At 55.9% G+C, this 19,712-nt stretch overlaps 1 protein-coding gene across 3 annotated transcripts; it reads left to right on the top strand.

Moving 5' to 3' along the window:
• Positions 1–378: 378 nt before the first annotated feature.
• Pml (PML nuclear body scaffold) lies at positions 379–19,359 on the top strand. 3 transcript variants are annotated; one of them, XM_070042912.1, is made up of 9 exons: positions 379–758; positions 3,136–3,602; positions 7,023–7,603; positions 8,984–9,054; positions 10,143–10,280; positions 10,602–10,863; positions 12,005–12,057; positions 15,420–15,567; positions 16,628–19,359. In XM_070042912.1, exons 1-9 carry the CDS (start codon positions 627–629, stop codon positions 17,392–17,394), a joined length of 2,619 nt encoding a protein of 872 aa, XP_069899013.1. In that variant the 5' UTR covers positions 379–626; the 3' UTR covers positions 17,395–19,359. The 3 variants fall into 3 exon arrangements, with proteins under 3 accessions (XP_069899013.1, XP_069899015.1, XP_069899014.1); XM_070042914.1 differs by lacking the exons at positions 15,420–15,567; positions 16,628–19,359 and adding an exon at positions 12,921–13,836; XM_070042913.1 differs by lacking the exons at positions 12,005–12,057; positions 15,420–15,567; positions 16,628–19,359 and adding an exon at positions 12,859–13,836.
• The last annotated feature ends 353 nt before the right edge of the window (positions 19,360–19,712 follow it).

Here is a 19,712-nt window from a genome sequence, read left to right as displayed (position 1 = left end):
CCAGCTGGGGTGGGCACCAGGCTGTGCACGTGGCCTGGATGACCCACAGTGGGCCCCGGGGACTGCCCCTGCAGCTGGCCGCAGCTGGCAGCCGCCTCCTCCTTTTGAACTCAGGCCTGGGCGCCGTCCCTGAGCTCTCCCGCTCAAGGCTAGTGCTCTGACACCTGAGCCACAGCTCCCCTTCCTTCTTTTTTCTAATGACAGTGTAGCTGCACTCCTCGGGCCTCCGCTTCCAGGGTGCTGGGTTTACAGTACTACCGCGCTTGGGCGGCTCTGCGGGCCGCTCGGCCCCGCCCCGCCCCCGGCGGCGCGTAGGCCCCGCCCCCAGGCTCCTATTGGAGGCGGGGCCTCCGGAAGTCCCCGCCCCCTCCGCCCTGGCCGGGCACCCGGGATCCGGATTCGGCTCCCGCTCTCCACCCTCAATGGGGAATCGAAACTGCGCTGGGCCTGGCGGAGGCCGCCCCCCACGCCGAGGCCCCGCTCAGGCCCGCTCCGCCCCGGTTCGCTTCCGATTGGAGGCGGGGCTTCCGGAAGTCCCCGCCCCCATCTGCCCTTGATTGACACCCAGGGCCCAGACTCCGTTCCCGCTCTCCACTCGGATCCGGGAATCGAAACTGCGCGGAGCCATGCTCAAGTCGCCGCCACCCGCCTGGTCCCCGGACCGGGAGCCGGAGCCCGGGCCCCAGCCCGAGCCGCCCGCCAGGCCTCACCCCGGGGCCTCGCCCGGAGGCCCCCAGCCCAGCCCCAGCCCCGCGGAGGTACGCATGGGGGAGAGGAGAGGGATCCTAGAGAACCAGGCCCGGCACCGCGCAGGGGCACACGCCTGTGGTCCCAGCTGCTCCGGGGGGGCTGAGATCAGTCTGGGAAGGAAAGTCGGTGAGAACCAGCCAGCAGAAGTGGAGCTGTGGCTCAAGTGGTAGAGCACCAGCTTCCAGTGGGAAAAGCTCAGGGACAGCGCCCAGGCCCTGAGTTCAAGACCCAGTACTGGCACAGGAAGAAGATTCATATGGGGTGTCATCATCACCACCGTCTGTTTCTTTAGAACTCGTCCCGATGCCTCTAGAAACTATTGCTTGTAAGAAATAGCTCTTCTCTTGGGGCTGAGAATATGGCTCAGTGTTAGAGTGCTTGCCTAGCATGCATGAAGCCCCGGGTTCCATTCCTCAGTACCACATACACAGCGCCAGAAGTGGTGCTGTGGCTCAAGTGGTAGAGCACTAGCCTTGAGCTAGGGGCTCAGGGACAGTGCCTATGCCTTGAGTTCAAGTCCCAGGACTGAAAAAGAACGAAAGGAATAGCTCTTCTCCCAGTCATAATCTTTCTGTCTGTGTAAAATTGGCTAGCTATTTCCAAAAAGTGGAGTCGCACAGTATTTCTCCTTTTGCATCTGCCTTATTTCACTGACCTGAATTGTCTTCCCACTTTTCTCTGTCTTCTTACCTATGTCAGGGGCTCCTGTTCCTTTCCTTCCCTTTCCTTTCCTTCCCTTCCCTTCCCTTCCCTACCCATCCCCTCCCTTCCCTTTCTGTTCCCTTCTCTCTCTCTCTCTCTCTCTTTCTCTTTCTCTTTCTTTTTTCTTCTTTTCTTCCTTTCTTTCCTTTTTTTTTTTTTGTCAGTTGTGGGGCTTGAACTGAAGGGTCTAATGCTGTCCCGTAGCTCTTTTGTACCACTCCACCACTTTAAATCACAACTCTACTTCTTATTTTCTGGTGGTTAATTGGAGATGAGTCACAGATTTACCTGTCCTGGCTGGCTTTGAACTGTGATCCTCAGATCTCAGCCGCCAGACTAACAAGGAATACAGGTGTGTGAGCCACCAGCGCTCAATGATTCCTGTTCCTTTTGTTGGCTAACTAATATTCCCTTATAGGGAATATACTGTTCGTTAATGGGCATTTGGGTTATGTTGGCATTGTGACTAATACTGCTATGTATATTCGGGCACAAGTTTTGTTTGGGGGGGGTGTATGTCAAGGAGTTAGAATTGTTGGGTACTATGGTAGTTTCTTTTTTTCTTTAAAAAATTTTTAATTGTAAAGATACTGTACAGAGGGGTTACAGTTACATGAGTAAAGTAATGAGTATATTTGTTATGGAACATTGTTACTCCCTCCTTTGTTTTCCCTTACCATCCCTTCCCTCCCCACCTCCCCACTCCCCCAAGTTGTAAAGTTCCTTTTCAACATAGTGTCTTGTACATCTCATGGTTACAATGGGTCAACCTGTATCGTTGTTTCAGCATTTTGTTATTTCCCTTCCCCTCCCCAAATTAGAAAAATGTATATACAAGATACAGGGTACCAGAATCAAATACAGTGACAACAGGTGTTATCTATGGTAGTTTCTGTAAGTAGCTCTCCTTAACAAGAACAATAGCAAAAAAATCCTGAGCTAGTCATTTTTAAGAGGTTGGTTCTTAGTGTGTCTACCTTCCTGAGTTCCTGGAAGTCAGAGTGTATCCTCTAGGTGGGTTTCATTTTGTTTTTTTGGTGCCAATCCTGGGGCTTGAACTCGGGTCCTGGGTGCTGTCTCTGAGCTCTGTCACTCAAGGCCAAAGCTCTATCACTTGAACCACAGTTTTGCTTCTGAGATTTTTTTTTTTTTTTTTTTTTGCTGGTTTATTGGAGATAAAAGTCTCATGGACTTTCCTGCCTGGGTTGGCAGGAATCCTCAGGTCTCAGCCTTTTGAGTAGCTGGGATTATAAGCGTGTGCTACAGCACCTGGTTCCATTCTCATTCTGAATACTGTGTCTGATGGGAATTGGCTGCCTGAGTAAATGGGGCGCTGGGGAGCCAGGATTTTGCAGCATCCAATGCCCACTGGGCTAGAATTTGAGGTCCGAGGGGCTGGGAAGGTGGCTTAGTGGTTGAATGCATGCCTAGCACGCATGAAGCCCTGGGTTCGATTCCTCACTACCACATAAATAGAAAAAGCCGGAAGTGGCACTGTGGCTCAAGTGGTAGAGCACTAGCCTTGAACACAGAGAGGCTCAGTGTCCAGGCCCAGAGTTCAAGCCCCAGAACTGGCAAAATGAAAAAGGTTAGAATTTGAGGTCCCACCCCAGCCTTAGGGGCCAGATGGGTGGGCACTCAGGGGCGCACGTTGTTCAGATCTCCCCCCCTTCCATCCTCCAGCCAACCATGGAGGAGGAGTTCCGGTTCCTGCTCTGCCAGGGCTGCCACACCCTAGCCAAGTGCCCCAAGCTGTTGACTTGTTTGCACACGCTGTGTTCCGGCTGCCTGGACGCCCACGGTCTGCAGTGTCCCACCTGCCAGGAGTCCCAACCCCCGGACCCGAAGGAGGAGGCCCTGGATAACGTGTTCTTCGAGAGTCTGCAGCGGCGCCTGAGCCTGTACCAGCAGATCGTGGAAGCACAGGCCCTTTGCACACGCTGCAAAGAGCCGGCCGTCTTCTGGTGCTTCGAGTGCGAACAGCTGCTCTGCACCAAGTGTTTCGAGGCCCACCAGTGGTTTCTAAAGCACGAGGCCCGGCCCCTGACGGAACTCCGCGACCAGACAGCCCGCGAGTTCCTAGACGGCACCCGCAAGACCAACAACATCTTCTGTTCCAACCCCAACCACCGCACCCCAGCGCTGACCAGGTGAGCGCCGGGCAGCACAGAGCGGGGCTGGGACGGGAGAGCAAAGGTGTTATCACCATCATAGTGTGTGTCTGTCTGTCTGTCCGTCCATCCGTCCTGGGGCTTGCACTCAGGCCCCTAAGTCTTTTTGCTCAAGGCTGGCACTCTACCACTTGGGCCACAGCTCCACTTCCAGCATTTTTTGGGGGGGGGTGCTGGTTCTTTGGAGATAAGAGTCTCATGGGACTTTCCCTCCCGCCCTCCCCCAGGCTGGCTGTGTTGCACGGTAAAGCTCCGATGCAAATCCAGTCTCGAGAAAGTAAGAGCAGCCCCATTTTGAGATGAGTATTAGAAAGCCGGCATCTGAGTGGTGGGCTTTTTTTACCTGCAGCCCTCCACCCCTCCCCCGCAAATTCTGCACTAAACTTTTAAGGACAAAAACCACATGTTTCGGTGGGGACAAAGCCCCAACCTAAAAGTACCAGGAGCAGGGCTTTTCTCTTTTTGAGTCTAGATAACATGATGCATTTGCATGTACTCTTAAAAAAAGCCCTCCTTGCTCTACTGAGCTGGAAATTAAAAGGATGGCTTTTCTCACTTTTAGGCCTTTGAAGCTGGGTGGAAAGCCCCTGTCACCCAGCTAGGCACCCGGGTGGCATCATCTAGACCTGGGCTCCCTCCTTTAGCTTTGACCCAGGATCTTCACATCTCAGCCTCCCGAGTAGCTGGCATGATAGGTGTGAGCCACCATGCCCACATTCCATTATAATTAATTTCTCCTCTTTTTCTTCCTTCCTTTCTCCTTCTTTCTTTCCTTCCCCTCTTTCTTTCCTTCCTCCCTTCCTCCCTCCCTTTTCTTCTTCTCCTTTCTCTTTCTTTCTTTCTCTCTTACACTTTCTTTTCTTTCTTTCTGTTTGTCTGTCTGTCTGTCTTTCTGCCTTTCTACCTTTCTTTCTTTTTTTGGGGGGGGGGTCCGGTTGTGGAGCCTGAACTCTGGGCCTGGGCACTGTCCCTCAGCTCTTCAGCTCAAGGCTAGCGCTCTACCACTTGAGCCACAGCGCCACTTCCAGCTTTTTTCTTTTTGCTTATGTGGTGCTGAGGAATCGAACCCAGGGCCTCAAGCATTCAAGGCAAGCACTCTACCACTGAGCCACCTTCCCAGCCCCCGATTTCTTTCTTTTTTTGGTTGGTTGTGGGGCTTAAACTCTGGGCCTGGGCACTGTCCCTGAGCTTCTGTTGCTCAAGTCTAGCAAGAGTCACAGCACCACTTCTGGCTTTTTCTGTTTATGTGGTACTGAGGAATCAAATCCAGGGCTATATGAATGCAAGCATTTACCACTAGGCCACATTCCCAGCCATATTATAATTTCTTTTCTTTATCTTTCTTTTTCTTTTTCTTTTCTTTTTTTTTTTGTCGGTTGTAGGCTTGAACTCTGGTCCTGGGCGCTGTCCCTCAGCTCTTTAGCTCAAGGTTAGCACTATATCACTTGAGCCCAGCGCCACTTCCGGCTTTTTCTGCTTATGTGGTACTGAGGAATCGAACCCAGGGCCTCATGCATGCAAGGCAAGCACTCTACCACTGAGCCACCTTCCCAGACCCCTACTATAATTTCTGTAATGGTTATCATTAGCTTTCACTAACGTTTTTAATCTATGTTGATTAATGATATTCAACTGTCTTCCAGAACTCGATACTTAGTTCTAGTGCTTTCTAGTTGATTAGTTTGGGTTTTCTGGGTAAACAATGATCTGAAAAGTAGGAGGTGTTTCTCTCTGGTGCTTCTATGTGACTCCTTTTTATAGCTTTGTTTCATTGTGTGGATGGCATAGAATATTACACAGTAGTGCACTTTGCCTCTGCTCAGCCAGACAGCTTCTTATGTCTTCTTGTGAAGAAAGTTGGTTTCTTTTTCTTTTAATATGTGGGGATTTTTGTTGTTGTTTTTGGCTGGTTGTGGAGCCTGAACTCTGGGCCTGGGCGCTGTCCCTCAGCTCTTCAGCTCAAGGCTACCACTTGAGCCACAGCACCACTCCTGGCTTTTTCTGTTTATGTGGTGCTGAGGAATAGAACCCAGGGCCTCATGCGTGCAAGGCAAGTGCTCTACCACTGAGCCACCTTCCCAGCTCCTAATTTGTGATTTATTAACAATCTTCTTGTTGCAATTACTTGGTGGTGGTGGTTTTTAACTGGAAAATAGGTGCTTGAGCAACACCTCCATTTCCAGCTTTTATGGTTAATTAGTGTCTCAGGAATTTCTCACGAACCTAGATCCTCCTGATGCACTGAGACCTAGGCCCATGGTCACAGGTGGCCATCGCTAGTTAGTGGAAGCGTTGCCACAATACAGGATCCAAGGAGGTGTGGGATTTGAGAGGATTCTTTCCTTCATGTAGATGAGGACTTTCCTCCTTAGCCGGAACCTCGTGAATTAGACGAACGAAAGGCCAGTCATCCAGAGGAACACAGTTCATTAGTCTGTGTTTTACCGCGCCACCCAAAGAAACTAGAGTGAATATGCAAAAGAGGTGTTAGAGTGAGTCACTGTAGTCCCTGCTACTGAGGAGGCTAAGATCTGAGGATCAAGGATCAAAGCCAGCCAGGCAGGAAAGTCCGTGAGACAGTTCAAGTGCTAGGGCCCACACACTGTGCAAGCGCGCGCACACACACACACACACACACACACACACACACACACACACACACACACACACACACACACACACACACACACACACACACACACACACACACACACACACACACAGTCCCCTGGGGCCTCTTACTGCCACCATCTGCGCAGCTGTGTCCCCATGCAGTCCTGTTAATCACGTCTCACATGTACTCAGGATGTCACCACGATTGTTTCCTGGCCCACTAAAAAGGCAGAAGAGTCATGAGTTTGAGGCCAGCCTAGTCACGGTTTGAGACCATGACTCAAAATTAACTGAATAACCTGTACAATCTCATTTCCTGTATTGGGCAGCTACTGGGGCCCTTGTTGCTAGGCCGGGGCTCTACCATTTCAGCCATGCCTCCAGTCTTGCCTTTTGGGAGGTGAATTGCCCATAGAGTTTAGTGAGTTTAACCAGGCTGGACTCAAAACTTTGATCCTCCAGATCGCAGCCTCCCGAGTAGACGGGAATACAGGCATGAGCAGCGGCGCCCAGCCTGGGGAGGGGATTTTTAATAATGCAAATTATTAATTTAATAATGCAATTTTCTTTTTTGGTCAGTCATGGGGCTTGAACTCTGGGCCTGGACACTGTCCTTGAGCTCTTCAGCTCAAGGCTAAAGCTCTACCACTTGGCCACGGCGCCACTTCCAGTTTTTTCTGTGTAGGCGGTACTGAGGAATCGAACCCGGGGCTTCATGCATGCCAGGCAAGCGCTCTGCCACTAGGCCACCTTCTTAGCCCTAACAATGCAATTTTTAAAATGCAGCATCTACTGCCGGGGCTGCAGCAAGCCGCTGTGCTGCTCGTGCGCGCTCCTGGACGCCGGCCACAGCGACCTCAAGTGCGACCTGGGCGCCGAAGTCCGGCAGCGCCAGGAGGAGCTGCGAGCCACGGCGCAGGCGCTGCAGGAGCGGGAGCACACCTTCGCTGACGCGCATGCGCAGGTGCGCGCGGCGCTGAGCCAGCTGGGCTGCGCACGCGCCGACACCGAGGAGCTGATCCGCGCAAGCGTGCGCCAGGCTGTGGCGCGCGTGCAGGCGCGGGAGCATGCGCTGCTCGAGGCCCTGGAGGCGCGCTTCCAGCTGGAGCGCACAAAACTGGCAGACCAGCTGCAGCGCCTGGACACTGTGCTGCAGCGCATGCGCACGGGCGGCGCGCTGGTGCAGCGCCTGGAGCTGTACGCCTCGGACCAGGAGGTGCTGGACATGCACGGCTTCCTGCAGGGCGCGCTCGACCGCCTGCGCCAGGAGGAGCCAGAAGGCCCCGGGGCGCCGCGGGACCCGGGGGAGCCCCGCAGCTTTGCAGAGATCGAGGTGCAGCTGCAGGATCTCGTCTCGTGCATCACTAGTAAGTACCCGGGCACACTTCCGTGGGCTGGCTTATGATTGATCTTAGATAAGCAGGAGGCAGAAATCAGGATTCCCCATTCGAGGCCAGCTGGGGCAAAAAGTGAGCAGACCCCATCTAAACCGGGAAAGCCGGGCATGGTGACACATGCCTGCCATCCCTACCAACACAGGATGAGGCCCAGGCTTCCCTCAGCCAAGAAATGCAATCAATACCTATTGAAAAATGACAAAAGTGGAAAGGGCTACAGGCCCGCTGCTCATATGGTAAGCAGGAGGCCCCGGAGTTCAGGCCCCAGTACTGCCAAAAAGAAAACAAAACAGGATTTTTAGTAAATCTTTTAGGTTCTTTTATGTTTTAAGTTCCATGGTACAGAATAAGGGAGAGGGGTGATATGGGGTTAAAAGCACCCAAATGTTAGTTTTGCTGAGTTTGGTTTTTTTTTTTTTGGTCAATCCTGGGGCTTGAACTCAAGGCCTGGGCACTGTTCCTGAGCCTCTCTATGCTCAAGGCTAGCACTCTACCACTTGAGCCACAGCACCATTTCTGGCTTTTCCTGTGTATGTGGTACTGGGGAATTGAACCCAGGGCTTCATACATGCGAGGCAAGCACTCTGTCACTAAGCCACCTTCCCAGCCCAGTTTTGCTGATTTCTGAGACACATGCTGCCAGGCGCTGGTACTCTCTACTGTAATCCCAGCTATTCAAGAGGATGAGGTCTGAGGATCAAGGTTCAAAGCAGCCAGGACAGAAAAACCCATGAGATTCTTTATTTCCATTTAACTAGCAAAAAGCCAGAAGTGGAGGTGGGGCTTGAATGATAGAGCACTAGCCTTGAGCAAATAAGCTAAGGGACAGCACCCAGGCTCTGAGTTCAAGTTCTAGTACCAGCACACACACAGTTTTGTTTTCTCTTTTCTTTTTTGCCAGTCCTGTGGCTTAAACTCTGGGGCCTGGGTGTTGCCCATAAGCTTCTTTTGCTCAAGGCTAGCACTTGAGCCACAGTGCCACTTCTGGCTTTTTCGGTGTATGTGGTACTGAGGAATCAAACCCAGGATTTCATGCAAGTAAAGCAAGTACTCTACCCACAAAGCCATCTTCCCAGCCCCACAAAGTTGTTGATCAAGAATGACTTTAAGGTTTGGCCCCAGTTGGCCTTGCTGCTGGCCGGGAGTAGAGAGGGATGCATTTGGGGTTTGGGGCCAAAGAAGTGATTCTCTAATGCCCCAACCCCTTCTCTACCTGGATTGAAGCCTGATGCAATTCCAGAAGCTTCCTTCCAGCATCCAGTTTCTCCCTGGAGATACCCAGAGGAGGATGTCCGGGAGCCCCTGCCTAGGCTGGTATATCCTCACCGGTGTCTTCTCTTCTCTGCTCAGATGCTGTGCTGACCAGGGAAGCCAGCCCAGAGGCCTCCAGCATGCCTCAGAATTCTCTGGATGTGGAGCTGGTGAGGGGTTGGGGTGTGGAGGGGGGCAGGGTGCAGGCTGGGAGCCCTGAGTTCTTGGATCTGTAGGGAGAGAGGGCCAGCAGGTGGACTTGAAGGCATTGGAGTGGGGCTGGCACTGGACTCCTGAATGCCAGCATAGCTTGTGTGGGTGCCTGAACTCAGGGCCTCACTCTCTTGCCTGACTTTGTTCACTCAAGGCTCGTGCTCTAACCATTCAAGCCCCACCTCCACTTCTGACTTTGGGCTAGTTAGCTGGAGATAAGAGTCCCATGGGTTTTCTTGCTCAAGCTAGCTTCCAACTGCATTGCTCAGATCTCAGCCTCCTCAGTAGCTGAGCTTACAGGCATGAGACACAGCACCCAGCAGGAACTATACTGCAACTTCGAAGTAGTCCAAGGAGCTGCTGTCCTGGACAGTGACCATATGGTTCCTGGAGGGATGTGTGCCACGCCAGGTGTCCGACAGGTCTTGGGGAGTTGGCCATGTGGTCCATGAGCTGTCTCCTTGCCCTGACTGGACATACAAGAACTGAAGTGGAACTGGGGACCAGTAGCTCACACCTGTCATCCCATCTACTCAGGAGGCTGAGATCTGAAGATTGAGGTTTGAAGCCAGCCTGGGCAGGGACATTTGTGAGACCCTTATCTCCCATTAACTAGCCAAAAGTTGGAAGTAGAGCTTTGACTCCAGAGATAGAGCACCAGCCTTAAGTGCTCCAATACCAACACCAAAAACAGAGCAAGAAACCACACACACACACACACTACACAACACACACACACACACCCAGAAATGTTAACTGTATACCTGGGTCCAAGGGAGGTGACATCCTGGTGGCTTGGAGAGGGCTGTTTATCCCCAGCGAGCTCTGAGGCAGGGATCTGGAGGCCTAACCGGAGGCCTCAGATCTCTGGCCTGCTGCCTGGTCACTGCCTACCACTTGAGGCACAGCACCACTTCCGGCTTTTTCTGTTTCCATGGTGCTGAGGAATCAAACCCAGAGCTTCATTTACGCAAGGCAAGCACTCTCTCACTGAGCCACGTTCCCAGCCCTGGTCATTTGTGACTCTTGTTTCCCAACTTTGCAGCCCAGAGAGGAGCAGAGGACAGAAACCCAGTCCCTCAGCCAGGCTGAGACCCAACTTGTGGCTATGGAGCAGTCAGAGCCCAGCGCTCCCCCAGTACCCAGATACAACTTCTGCATGACAGGCCCATCCTTCAGGGAGGTGAGCCTCTCCCGGCCCTGCCTCACCAGAGGCCCAGACTCTAGCCAGACGTGGAGTCAGGATGAGAATCTGGGCTTTCATCACCTGTCAAGGAGCTCTGAGCTCTCCCTCGCCCTGGGCTGGACCTTCTAGAAGCTTCCCAGCCCAGCTGGGTGTTGAGCCACTCAGGGCCGTGCAGCCAGGACCAGTGTTGGGCGTTTCTGGTGGCCTGGGAGGGCTTCCTGCAGGAAGAGGCATGGTCTGTGGCAAGACAGGATGGAAGGAGCCAAGCCCGGGCCTCTGCTCACCCACCCTGACCTGGCTTTGGGGCTCCTCATGCAGGAAGGTTCCGGAATAAACCCCCCCAAGAAGAGGAAGTCCTGCTATACCCAGTGCCCCAAAATCATCAAGATGGAATCCGAGGACGAGAAGGAGGCAAGGCTGTCCGCGAGCTCCCCAGAATACCCCATACCCAGCACCTCCAGAGCAGTGCCACATCCCCACCTAGGTGTGGACGGCCCCCCCAGCCCGGAGAGGCCTCGCCTAGGACAAGAGATCCTTCTGCCCCAAAGCAATCATGTGACCAGCGACGATCCAGAGTCAGGTAGGGAGGGAGGCGGCAGGGCAGTGCCACGCTTGAAGTCCTTTCCCCGGGCACTCTTGCCATGGCCCCCACATGCCCCCCGCCCTCCCAGCACACTCCCAATTTAGGAATGTCCACACCCATTGCTTCCCCAACCTCTTCTGCAAAAGCCTGAGTATCTTGTTCGTTCTCCTGCAATATCTTTGAGAGGGAAGCAGTATTGGGATTTGAACTCCAGGCCTCCTGCTAAGCGGGTGCTCTACTACTTGAGCCATCCCACCAGTCCCCTTTTGCATGGGTTGTTTTCATGCCCAGGCTGGCCTGGACTTTGATCCTCCTTTTTATGCTTTTCATGCTTTTCAGCTGCTTCTGTTGAGATGGCTTCTGCCAGGGCTGGCCTTGGACCTCCATCCTTTCCACTCAGCCCCCTGAGTAGCTAGGATTACAGGTGTGAGCATCAGCGCTCAGCATGAGCTATATTTTCCTGACTCCACCACATAGAGAGACTTTGAGTACTTGGCTAGGAGTTAAAATAAACCAGACTTGGGGAACGAGAGCTTTCCCTCCATCTGCCGGGCCCAGAGTCCTTCTGGAACCCAGAGCCTGCATACACACTGACCTGTGACAGCCCTGTGGCAGTCACTGGTTAGAACGAACCAGTAAGCTCCACTGGAATTGCAAAAGGTAGCTGGATGCTGGTGCTCACCCCTTAATCCCACTACTCAGGAAGCTGAGGTCTGGGGATCTCCGTTCAAAGCCAACCCTGGCAGGAAAAGTCCTTGAGACTCTTATCTCCAGTTAACCACCAAAAAGCCAGCATGGAGATGCGGCTCAGATGGTAGGGCACCGTCCTTGAAGGAAAAAGCTAAGGGGCAGCGTCCAGGCCTCGAGTTCAAGCCCCAGTACCGGCGCGATCTGTGTGCGCGCACGTGTATTGATATGTATATGAACGCTGCACACGGGCAGCCCGGGGGCGCTGCCTGGGCCCCACCGAGCCCCGGGGCCGCTGCCTGGGCCCCACCGAGCCCGGGCAGCGCCTGGGCCCCGACTCCTGAGCCCCAGCCAGCAATGGCAGACATCCCAAGTCGCAGAGCACAGTCGCCGCGCCAGGCCCCGGCGGAGCCGTCCGGGCAGGCCCCATGCGCTCTCGTCTCCGTTGCAGGGGAGCCTGTCGTGGTCATCAGCAGCTCGGACGACTCTGAGCCTGAGAACCTGGTGAGTGGCCCGGAAGTCCCGCCCCGGGCTCCCGCACTCGGGCCGGAAGTCCCGCCCAAAACGCCTCCCCCCGTCATTCCTCGGTATTCCTCCCGGAAGTCCCGCCCAAGCCTGCCCCTTCCCCCCTCCTGCCCGGAGAACCTTCCCTAGAGGCGGGGAGAGCCCAGGCCGTCCCACGCCGGGCCCGGCCACGAGCCTTCCCTGGTCGTGATGCGGTGTGTCCGTGTGTCTGTGTGTCCTGGGCTTGAACCCAGGGCCCGGTTACCGTCCTGAGCCCTTTCACGCAAGGCTAGAGCCCTACCACTCTGAGCCACCCCTCCACGCCCGGTTTTCTGGTGGTTCATTGGGGATCAGAGTCTCACAGACTTTCCTGCCCAGGCTGGCTTTGAACCCACGATCCTCAGGTCTCAGCCTCCTGAGTAGCTAGGATGACAGGCGTGAGCCACCCTGCCAGGCTGTCATAGGCGTCTCTGAAGTGATGTGGTGGACTGCTTCCTTCCCAAAGCGAGTTCTGCTTTGCTCTGGTCTGTGCAAGGTCTTCCTCTCTGGCTTCCTCGCTTCCAGTCCTCAAACCTCTGACAAGAGTCCTTTCCCAGCTAATGGCAGCCAGTGGGGGGTGGGGGAGGCGGTGGCATCAGGGCAGCTTCCCATGAGGGCCAGACTCCATGAAAGGAAGAACCTTACAGCCACCCACAGTTGAGAGCTCACGGCTGGGGAGCTTCTGCCCTGGGAATGTGTTCCTAGCGGCTGGGCAGGGGAAGGGACAGCTGAATGGACGGGGCGGCCTGTGGTCCTTTCCAGCCCTCAGTCTGAGGCTCTGTATTGGAAAGTGCCTGGAGCCACCAGAAACCGCTGCCCCACAGGGAGCCTCCCACGCCTGCTGGGCTTCCCAGCTGCCCCAAGGCACCTGCTGCCCTCCAGCTTGGCATCCCTGCCATCCCGCTGAGCCAGCTGCGGTCCCCAGTCCTGAGCCGCCCGGCCAGCCTGCCGATCGCCAGGAACATGCCACCACCCTCCAAGGGAGCTCCAGCGCCCGCTCCCATAGGGCACCGAGAGCCGCTGGCCTGCACCACGTCCTCAGCCTGCCCAGACAGTGGTACTGTGCACCCCGGCCACCTTGCTCTCGCCCCAGGGCTCAGGCCGCCACCCTGGCCACCACAGGGCCTTCCAGATATCCTGGCGGCCAGCAGACGGTCCTCCGTCTACCTTGCCAGGTGCACAGGACCCTGGCCTCCCTCAGGGCCTCCCCACAGTTAAAACAATGGCTCAGCAACTTCTTTAATCTGAGTTCCCACTTGAATGCATCTCCCCCAGGGGTTCATCCCTGACTCTCCATAAGAGTTCCTCCTGGGGCTTCACACGGAACCCCCAAGGAGAATCCCCCAATCCACCGCCCCCTCCCCGCTCTCCAGCCTCATCTCCCCCACCAGCCCAGCGTGGGGTCTCTCTTCACACAGGCTCCTGAACCCCCCGGTGCCATCACCCACCCACCCACTCCAGCCCCCATCCCCAAAGATGGCTCACAGCAGGCCTACATGAACTCTCTTATGTTTACTACGTTCTGTGAGGCCTGGTATGAGTCCCTGTACTCAGGGCCGGGTCCTCTCCCTTAGCACTTTCCCACAAGGCTGGTACTCTACTATTTGAGTCTCAGCTCCGCTTCCAGCTTTATTTGGAGATCAGAGTCTCCCCACCAAGTCCCTGAACGCAGGCACCGCCACCCCCCAACCCCTGGCCGATACGGCTGCCTACATAATAAACTTGTTGAGTGAGTGATCACCCTTGCGGCCCTCATTCTATGGTCCTCAGATACCACCCCCCACCCTGGCTGGGGGTCTTTCTTTTCTGGGTGCTTTTGCCTCCTTCCTACACTGGAACTGGGTCTCCCTTGGAGTACCACATGCCCTCCTCCATGTGTGAGAAGATCCAAACCCTCCCCATCTTCTGGATGCTCGAACCCCACCATCTGCTGGTTTTAAAATCCAGCTCTTGGGTGGCCTCCGCTCCCAGACTCCTCTGCCGTGGAACACTGGCGTGAATATATACCTCCTAGATTCTTCTCTGTCAGTCCTGGAGCTTGAACTCAAGGCCTGGGTGATTTTACTTGAGCCACACTTCCACTTTGGGCTTCTTTTCTTTTTTTTTGCTGGCTCATTGGAGATAAGAGTCTCAGGAACTTTATCCTGCCCAGGCTGATCTCCAACCAAGATCCTCAGATCTCAGCCTCCTGAGTAGCTGGGGTGACCGGCGTGAGCCACCAGTGCCCAGGCAGCCCTCCCTGCCCACCTATAGCTGTGTGTACATTGTGGAGAGTGGGGCTTAGATGGAGCTTGTTGGCTGACATACCATTTCCAGGCCAGGGAAGGACCTTGGCGTGAGGTTCTGCTGTGTCACCAGAGCGCACTGGGGCTTGGCCAGAGATTGAACAAGGAAATAGTTCCAGAAGCCTTCTCACCTGTGAGAAGCGGCGGGGGGGGGGGGGGGGGGGGAGTTGAGGCCACAGGTGTGAGGTGGAGGCTGAGGGTTGCTGAGGATCTCCCTGGCATGAGGATTGTGCTAAGAGGCCAGCAGAAGGGGGGAGGCCTGAGTGACTCCTCCAAGCAGCTGCTGTGTGAAGATCCACAGCAGAAGAGGGGTGCTCACCCACTTTTGTGATAGATGATCAGGGCCCGGTGGAATCACCAGGGGGCCCAGCCGAGGGGAGCCCAGGACAGACACAGCAGTGGTAATCAGCAGAGGAGGGGCTGCAGCACTGGTGTGTGTTTATGCCTGGTACGGTAGCTCACGCCTGCCATCCCAACTACTCAGGCGGCCAAGAACTGAGGATTGTGGTTTGAGGCCAACCTGGGCAGCTAAGTGCCCAAGACTCCAGTAAACCACGAGAAAACCAGAAGTGGAACTGTGGCTCAAGTGGTAGAGCACTAGCCTTGAGCCAAAGAGCTCAGTGACAGAGCCCAGGCCCCGAGTTCAAACCCCAGGACCGGCACATAGGCGTGTACACACACACCACACACAGATCACATCGGGATTACAGATAAGGCATCTTCCTCCTGTTCCCAGGATATGTTTCTTCTGCCCCAGAACCACCAGCCTCTGCCCCGAGCCTCCACAGACGTACATCTTGACCCCTTCCCCCAACTCCTCACACGCTTGTGTCAACACAAGTGTGCAGATTCACACCCTCATCCTTACACGTGTCCTGGGCACCCAGGTTCACTTTGGCACCTGCACCCACATGCCCTTCCGCTTCACCCGTGGCAGGTGCCACGCCCCGTCCACCCCTGCCCGCCCCCCGGAGCGGCTCCCTTGCTGCTCCACGTCCTGGGCCTCTGACGCGGGGCCTGTCGCTTTCTGTATTGCAGTCCTCCCACGAGCTAGATGGCAGCAGCGAGGCTGGCGAGGCCCAGCTGGAGGGGCCCAGCACCATCCACACCCTGGACAGCCTCCACACAGAGCCCCAGGTGGAAGACAGGCCCCTGATTTTCTTTGACCTGAAGATTGACGACAAAAGTGCGTGTTCCCTCGGCCTCGTGCTAACAGAATCTCTTGAGTCCCCCCAAAAAAGCCCAGGTTGGGTCACCTGTGAGGCTGGGGGTGGGGTGGGCAACCAGAGCAGGGTCTGGACGTGAGGGGGAGGGCTGTGGTCCCCATCCCCCTCTGCTTGGCCAGAAGCCCGAGACCCCGCCCACCCCCACCCCCACCCCCCACCCCCGCCTCACCCCCTCAGCCTGCACTTGGTGTCAGGCCCAGTCGTTGGTCAGGACCTCAGCGGAAGGAGCCTGGAGCCAGTGTGCGTCTGTCTACACCCCTCTGAGTGTTAGCTTGGTGATCCATAGGCTGCAAGTAGCAGGTGCCGAGTGGGGGAGTCAGGAAGGCATTGGGGTCCCCGCCGTGGGTGGAGGAGGTTGATAGAAGACAGGCAGGAGGGCTGGGAAGGTGGCTCAGTGGTAGAGCGCTTGCCTCGCATGCATGAGGCCCTGGGTTCGATTCCTCGAGCTGAGGGACAGCGCCCAGGCCGAGTTCAAGCCCCATGACTGACCAAAAAAAAAAAAAAAAAGCTGAGTTTTGAGGGTTTGGCAAGATGGCAGGAAGGGCCCCTCCAGCAGGCAAATGAGGTATTTAAAGGACAGTCTGACCCTCCCCCCTTCTTTTTTGGGGGGAGTAAAGAGGGGAAGGTCAATCACAGAGTTTGAACTCAGGGCCTGGGCACTGTCCCTGAGATCTTTTGCTCAAGGCTAGCACTCTACCACTTGAACCACAGCTCCACTTCCGGTTTGGGGATGGCTCATAGGAGATACAAGTCTCACAGACTTTCCTGTCCAGGCTGGCCTTGAACCGTGGATCCTCACATCTCAGCCTCCTGAGTAGCTAGGATGACAGGCGTGAGCCACCAGCACCTGAGGCTGACCTCCGGGCTGACTCCTGTCCTATCAGAGCTGTGTGTTGGAGGCTGATGCTTAGTTCCGGCCAACAGCACCTCCCCTCCTATGGGAGAACCCAGAGATCTCCTTCCTCCAGGCTGGGAGGGGAGGGGGGCAGGAAGCTCACCCCATCTTTCTCTCCTGCCCAGCCCAGAAGATTAGCCAGCTGGCCGCAGTGAACCAGGACACCAAGTTCCGGGTGCTCATCCAGCCGGAGGGCGTGTTCAGCGTGCACACGAAGGCCGTGTCTTTGGAGGCCGGCCTCCTCCACTTCCTCCACTTCCTCTGCTCCATGCAGCGCCCCATCTTGGCCTGCTACACACTGTGGGGGCCTGCCCTGCCCTGCTTCTTCCAGGCCCTGGAGGACATGAGCCAGCTGTGGGAGTTCCAGCAGGCCATCTCCGGCTTCCTGGCCATCTTGCCCCTCATCGAGGAACGCGTGCCCGGCGCCGGCAGCTTCAAGCTCAAGAAACTAGCCAAGACCTACCTGGCCAGGAACTTGAGCGATCGCAGCGCCCTGGCTGCCGTGCTGGCCATGCGAGACCTGTGCCGCCTGCTGGAAATCGCGCCCGGCCCGCAGCTGATCCCTCACGTCTACCCCTTCAGTAACCTGCAGTGCTTCGCCTCCCTGCAGCCCCTGCTGCACGCGGGGGTCCTGCCCGCGGCCGACGCCCGGCTCCTGGCCCTCTCCAACGTCAGCTTCCAGGAGCTGCTGATTGCCCACCGTTACAATCCCAAGGGGGGCCTGAAGAGGTACGGCCGCTACCTGAACCCCCAGGCCTCCCCGGCCTCCCCCGACCCACCTTCTCCCTCCCTGCACGCGCTCAACCTTTATCTGGACGGCCTGGCGGAGCGGGCAGCCCTGGCACCGGAAGAGGGTATCTCTGCGCCTCTCAATGTCTCCCAATGGAGTTGAGAGGAAGACACGCTGGCTTAGGGTGTCTGGTGGTCCAAGGGGAGAATGGGGGTCACTGAGCCAAGCCCCTAACTATCCCAGCATTGGGTCCTGCTTCCCCCCACCCCCCATACTCAGTTGTCTTTTGATTCCAAATTAGTTCCTTTTCTCTGGGATCCAGCGGACCTTCTTTAAAATAGCCCACAGCAGCCGGGCACCGGTGGCTCACACCTGTCATCCTAGCTACTCAGGAGGCTGAGATCTGAGGATCTCAGTTCAAAGCCAGCCCGGACAGAAAAGTTTGTGAGACTCTTATCTCCAAAAAAAACCCACCAGAAGTGGCGCTGTGGCTCAAGTGGTAGAGCGCTCGCCTTGCGCTGAAGAGCTGAGGGACAGCGCCCAGGCCCAGAGTTCGAGCCCCATGACTGATACAACAAAGTGGAGAAAAAAAAATCCCACACCAAAAGCCATCCTACCCTCTGCACCCCCCAGAGTACCACCCAGACTTGGGGCCCTCCGAGGGACGTCCCCAGCCCCCTGTCACTGTCCTCCAGTGATTGACTGCCAGCCTCGAAGGAGACCCGACCACTCCAGCAGTACCATGGGTACTGAAGTGCCTTCAACCCAGCCCGCCCCGCCCAGACACCGGCCGGCCCCTCCCCCTTCTCCAGGCCCCCCAGCTGTCTGGTTTCTGAGCCAGGAGAATTCTTTCCCATCATCCTGGCTTTGCTCCTTGGTTCCCTCCCCCCCCCCCCCCCCCCCGCCCATGGCCACCAGACCCCATCAGGGCCAAGCAGGGTTCTACCCACTTCTATAGGTAATACGGGTTACTGCTTGGGTCTAGGGCCTGCAGCTGTAAGTGCACCACTCCAAGGGGAGGCAGCAATGGGCTGGGAAGGTGGCTTCATGGTGGAGTGCTTGCCTAGCATGCATGAAGCCCTGGCTTCCATTCCTCAGCACCATAGACACAGAAAAGGCTGGAAGTGGTGCTGTGGCTCCAGTGCTAGCCTTGAGCAAAAGAAACTCAGGGACAGTGCTCTGAGTTCAAGCCCCAGGACTGGCCACCAACAAGGGGAGGAAATGGGAAAAGAGAAACAGTGAAGTTAGTGCCCACCCCCCCCAGTCCCTGAGCACGCGCATTCAGTGTGACAGGGATGGAGCCTCTCCTGGAGCTCAGTGGCTCAGGGATCCTGTCTGTCTCTGCCAGGCCAGGCTTCAGGCCCATACGCAGTGATAAATTTTCCCATGAGGCCTTTGGTCCTTTGACCTGGGACCAGCAGCAAGACAGAAGGGGCTCAGGACCGTCCGCTCTGGCTAGCAGGATAGACGTCCCCCGCCTGGCTTCCTTTCTGTCCCATTCCTCCCCCCCGGGGTGCTTCCCAGAGAGCCCAAGCCTCAGGTTTCACCCCAGCGTGAGGTGTGCACCCACAAACCCCCTCTGCTCCTTCCCGCGTGCCTGGAGACCCGCTCACCACTCCACCGGAACTCATTTCCGAGCGCCGGGCGCTGACAGTGAACCCCGGGTGCCTTTAACATGAGATCGGCAAGCTGGGCGCTCACACCTGTAATCCTAGCCACCCAGGAGGCTGAGATCCGAGCAGAGCAGCGAGGTTTGGGTAGAAAAGACTGTGAGACTCATCGCCGAGGAATCATGGAAACAACCAAAAGTGGAGCTGTGGCTCAAAGTGGTAGAGCCTGAGAGTGAAAAAAAGCTCAGAGAGACAGCGCCTAGGTCCTGAGTTCAAGCCCCAGAAGTGGTACAAAAAAGAAATCGTCAGCTGCATGTGAAAGGACTGTCTCAGATGTGGGGGGGGGACCCCAGCAAGGTGGTCCTGGGGCTCCTTCCCCTATCTTGTCTTCAGCCCATTCCTGAGCTGGGAACAGGCGTCCAATGCAGGTGATGGGTGATTTTTGTTTTTATAGTAAGGGGTGGCCCACCTGTCACCACCATCACAGCCTTTAATAAAGGCCTTTCATCACAAACCACTGAAGAGTCACCGAGACGCTTCTTGCCTAAGGCCGTGAGTGAGCAGGCGTCTGGCGCAGCTGCGCGCGGGAGAAGGTGTCTGGGGCTGAGAATCCTGTTAATGCTCGGTAAGAGCCTCAAGAATCAACCCCTGTTTCAAGTAGGGAAACCCAGAGTTGGTTTTCCTGTGGGTTTCTTTAAACAGGAAGCCACCTGCAGAGAGAGAGACACACACAAACGGTGAAACCCCTCCAGTGAAACCAGTGTGGAGGCAGAGCCTGGCATCCCAGCACATGGCAGGGACAGGCAGGATCGCTTGAAGCCAGCCTGAACTACAGAACAAGGCCTTGATAAAAACCAAGAACACCCAGGT

Source organism: Dipodomys merriami, unplaced genomic scaffold (genome assembly GCF_024711535.1).
Source record: "Dipodomys merriami isolate MVZ:Mamm:240054 unplaced genomic scaffold, mDipMer1.0.p SCAF_33, whole genome shotgun sequence".
Lineage (NCBI taxonomy): Eukaryota > Metazoa > Chordata > Mammalia > Rodentia > Heteromyidae > Dipodomys > Dipodomys merriami.
This window is presented reverse-complemented; position numbering and strand designations above follow the sequence as displayed.

Coding starts and splice junctions, on each gene's coding strand:
- Pml (XM_070042912.1), top strand. CDS start 627: ATGCTCAAGTCGCCGCCACCCGCCTGGTCCCCGGACCGGGAGCCGGAG. Junction 3,603..7,022: donor CGCACCCCAGCGCTGACCAG/GTGAGCGCCGGG, acceptor TTTAAAATGCAG/CATCTACTGCCGGGGCTGCA. Junction 12,058..15,419: donor ACTCTGAGCCTGAGAACCTG/GTGAGTGGCCCG, acceptor TCTGTATTGCAG/TCCTCCCACGAGCTAGATGG.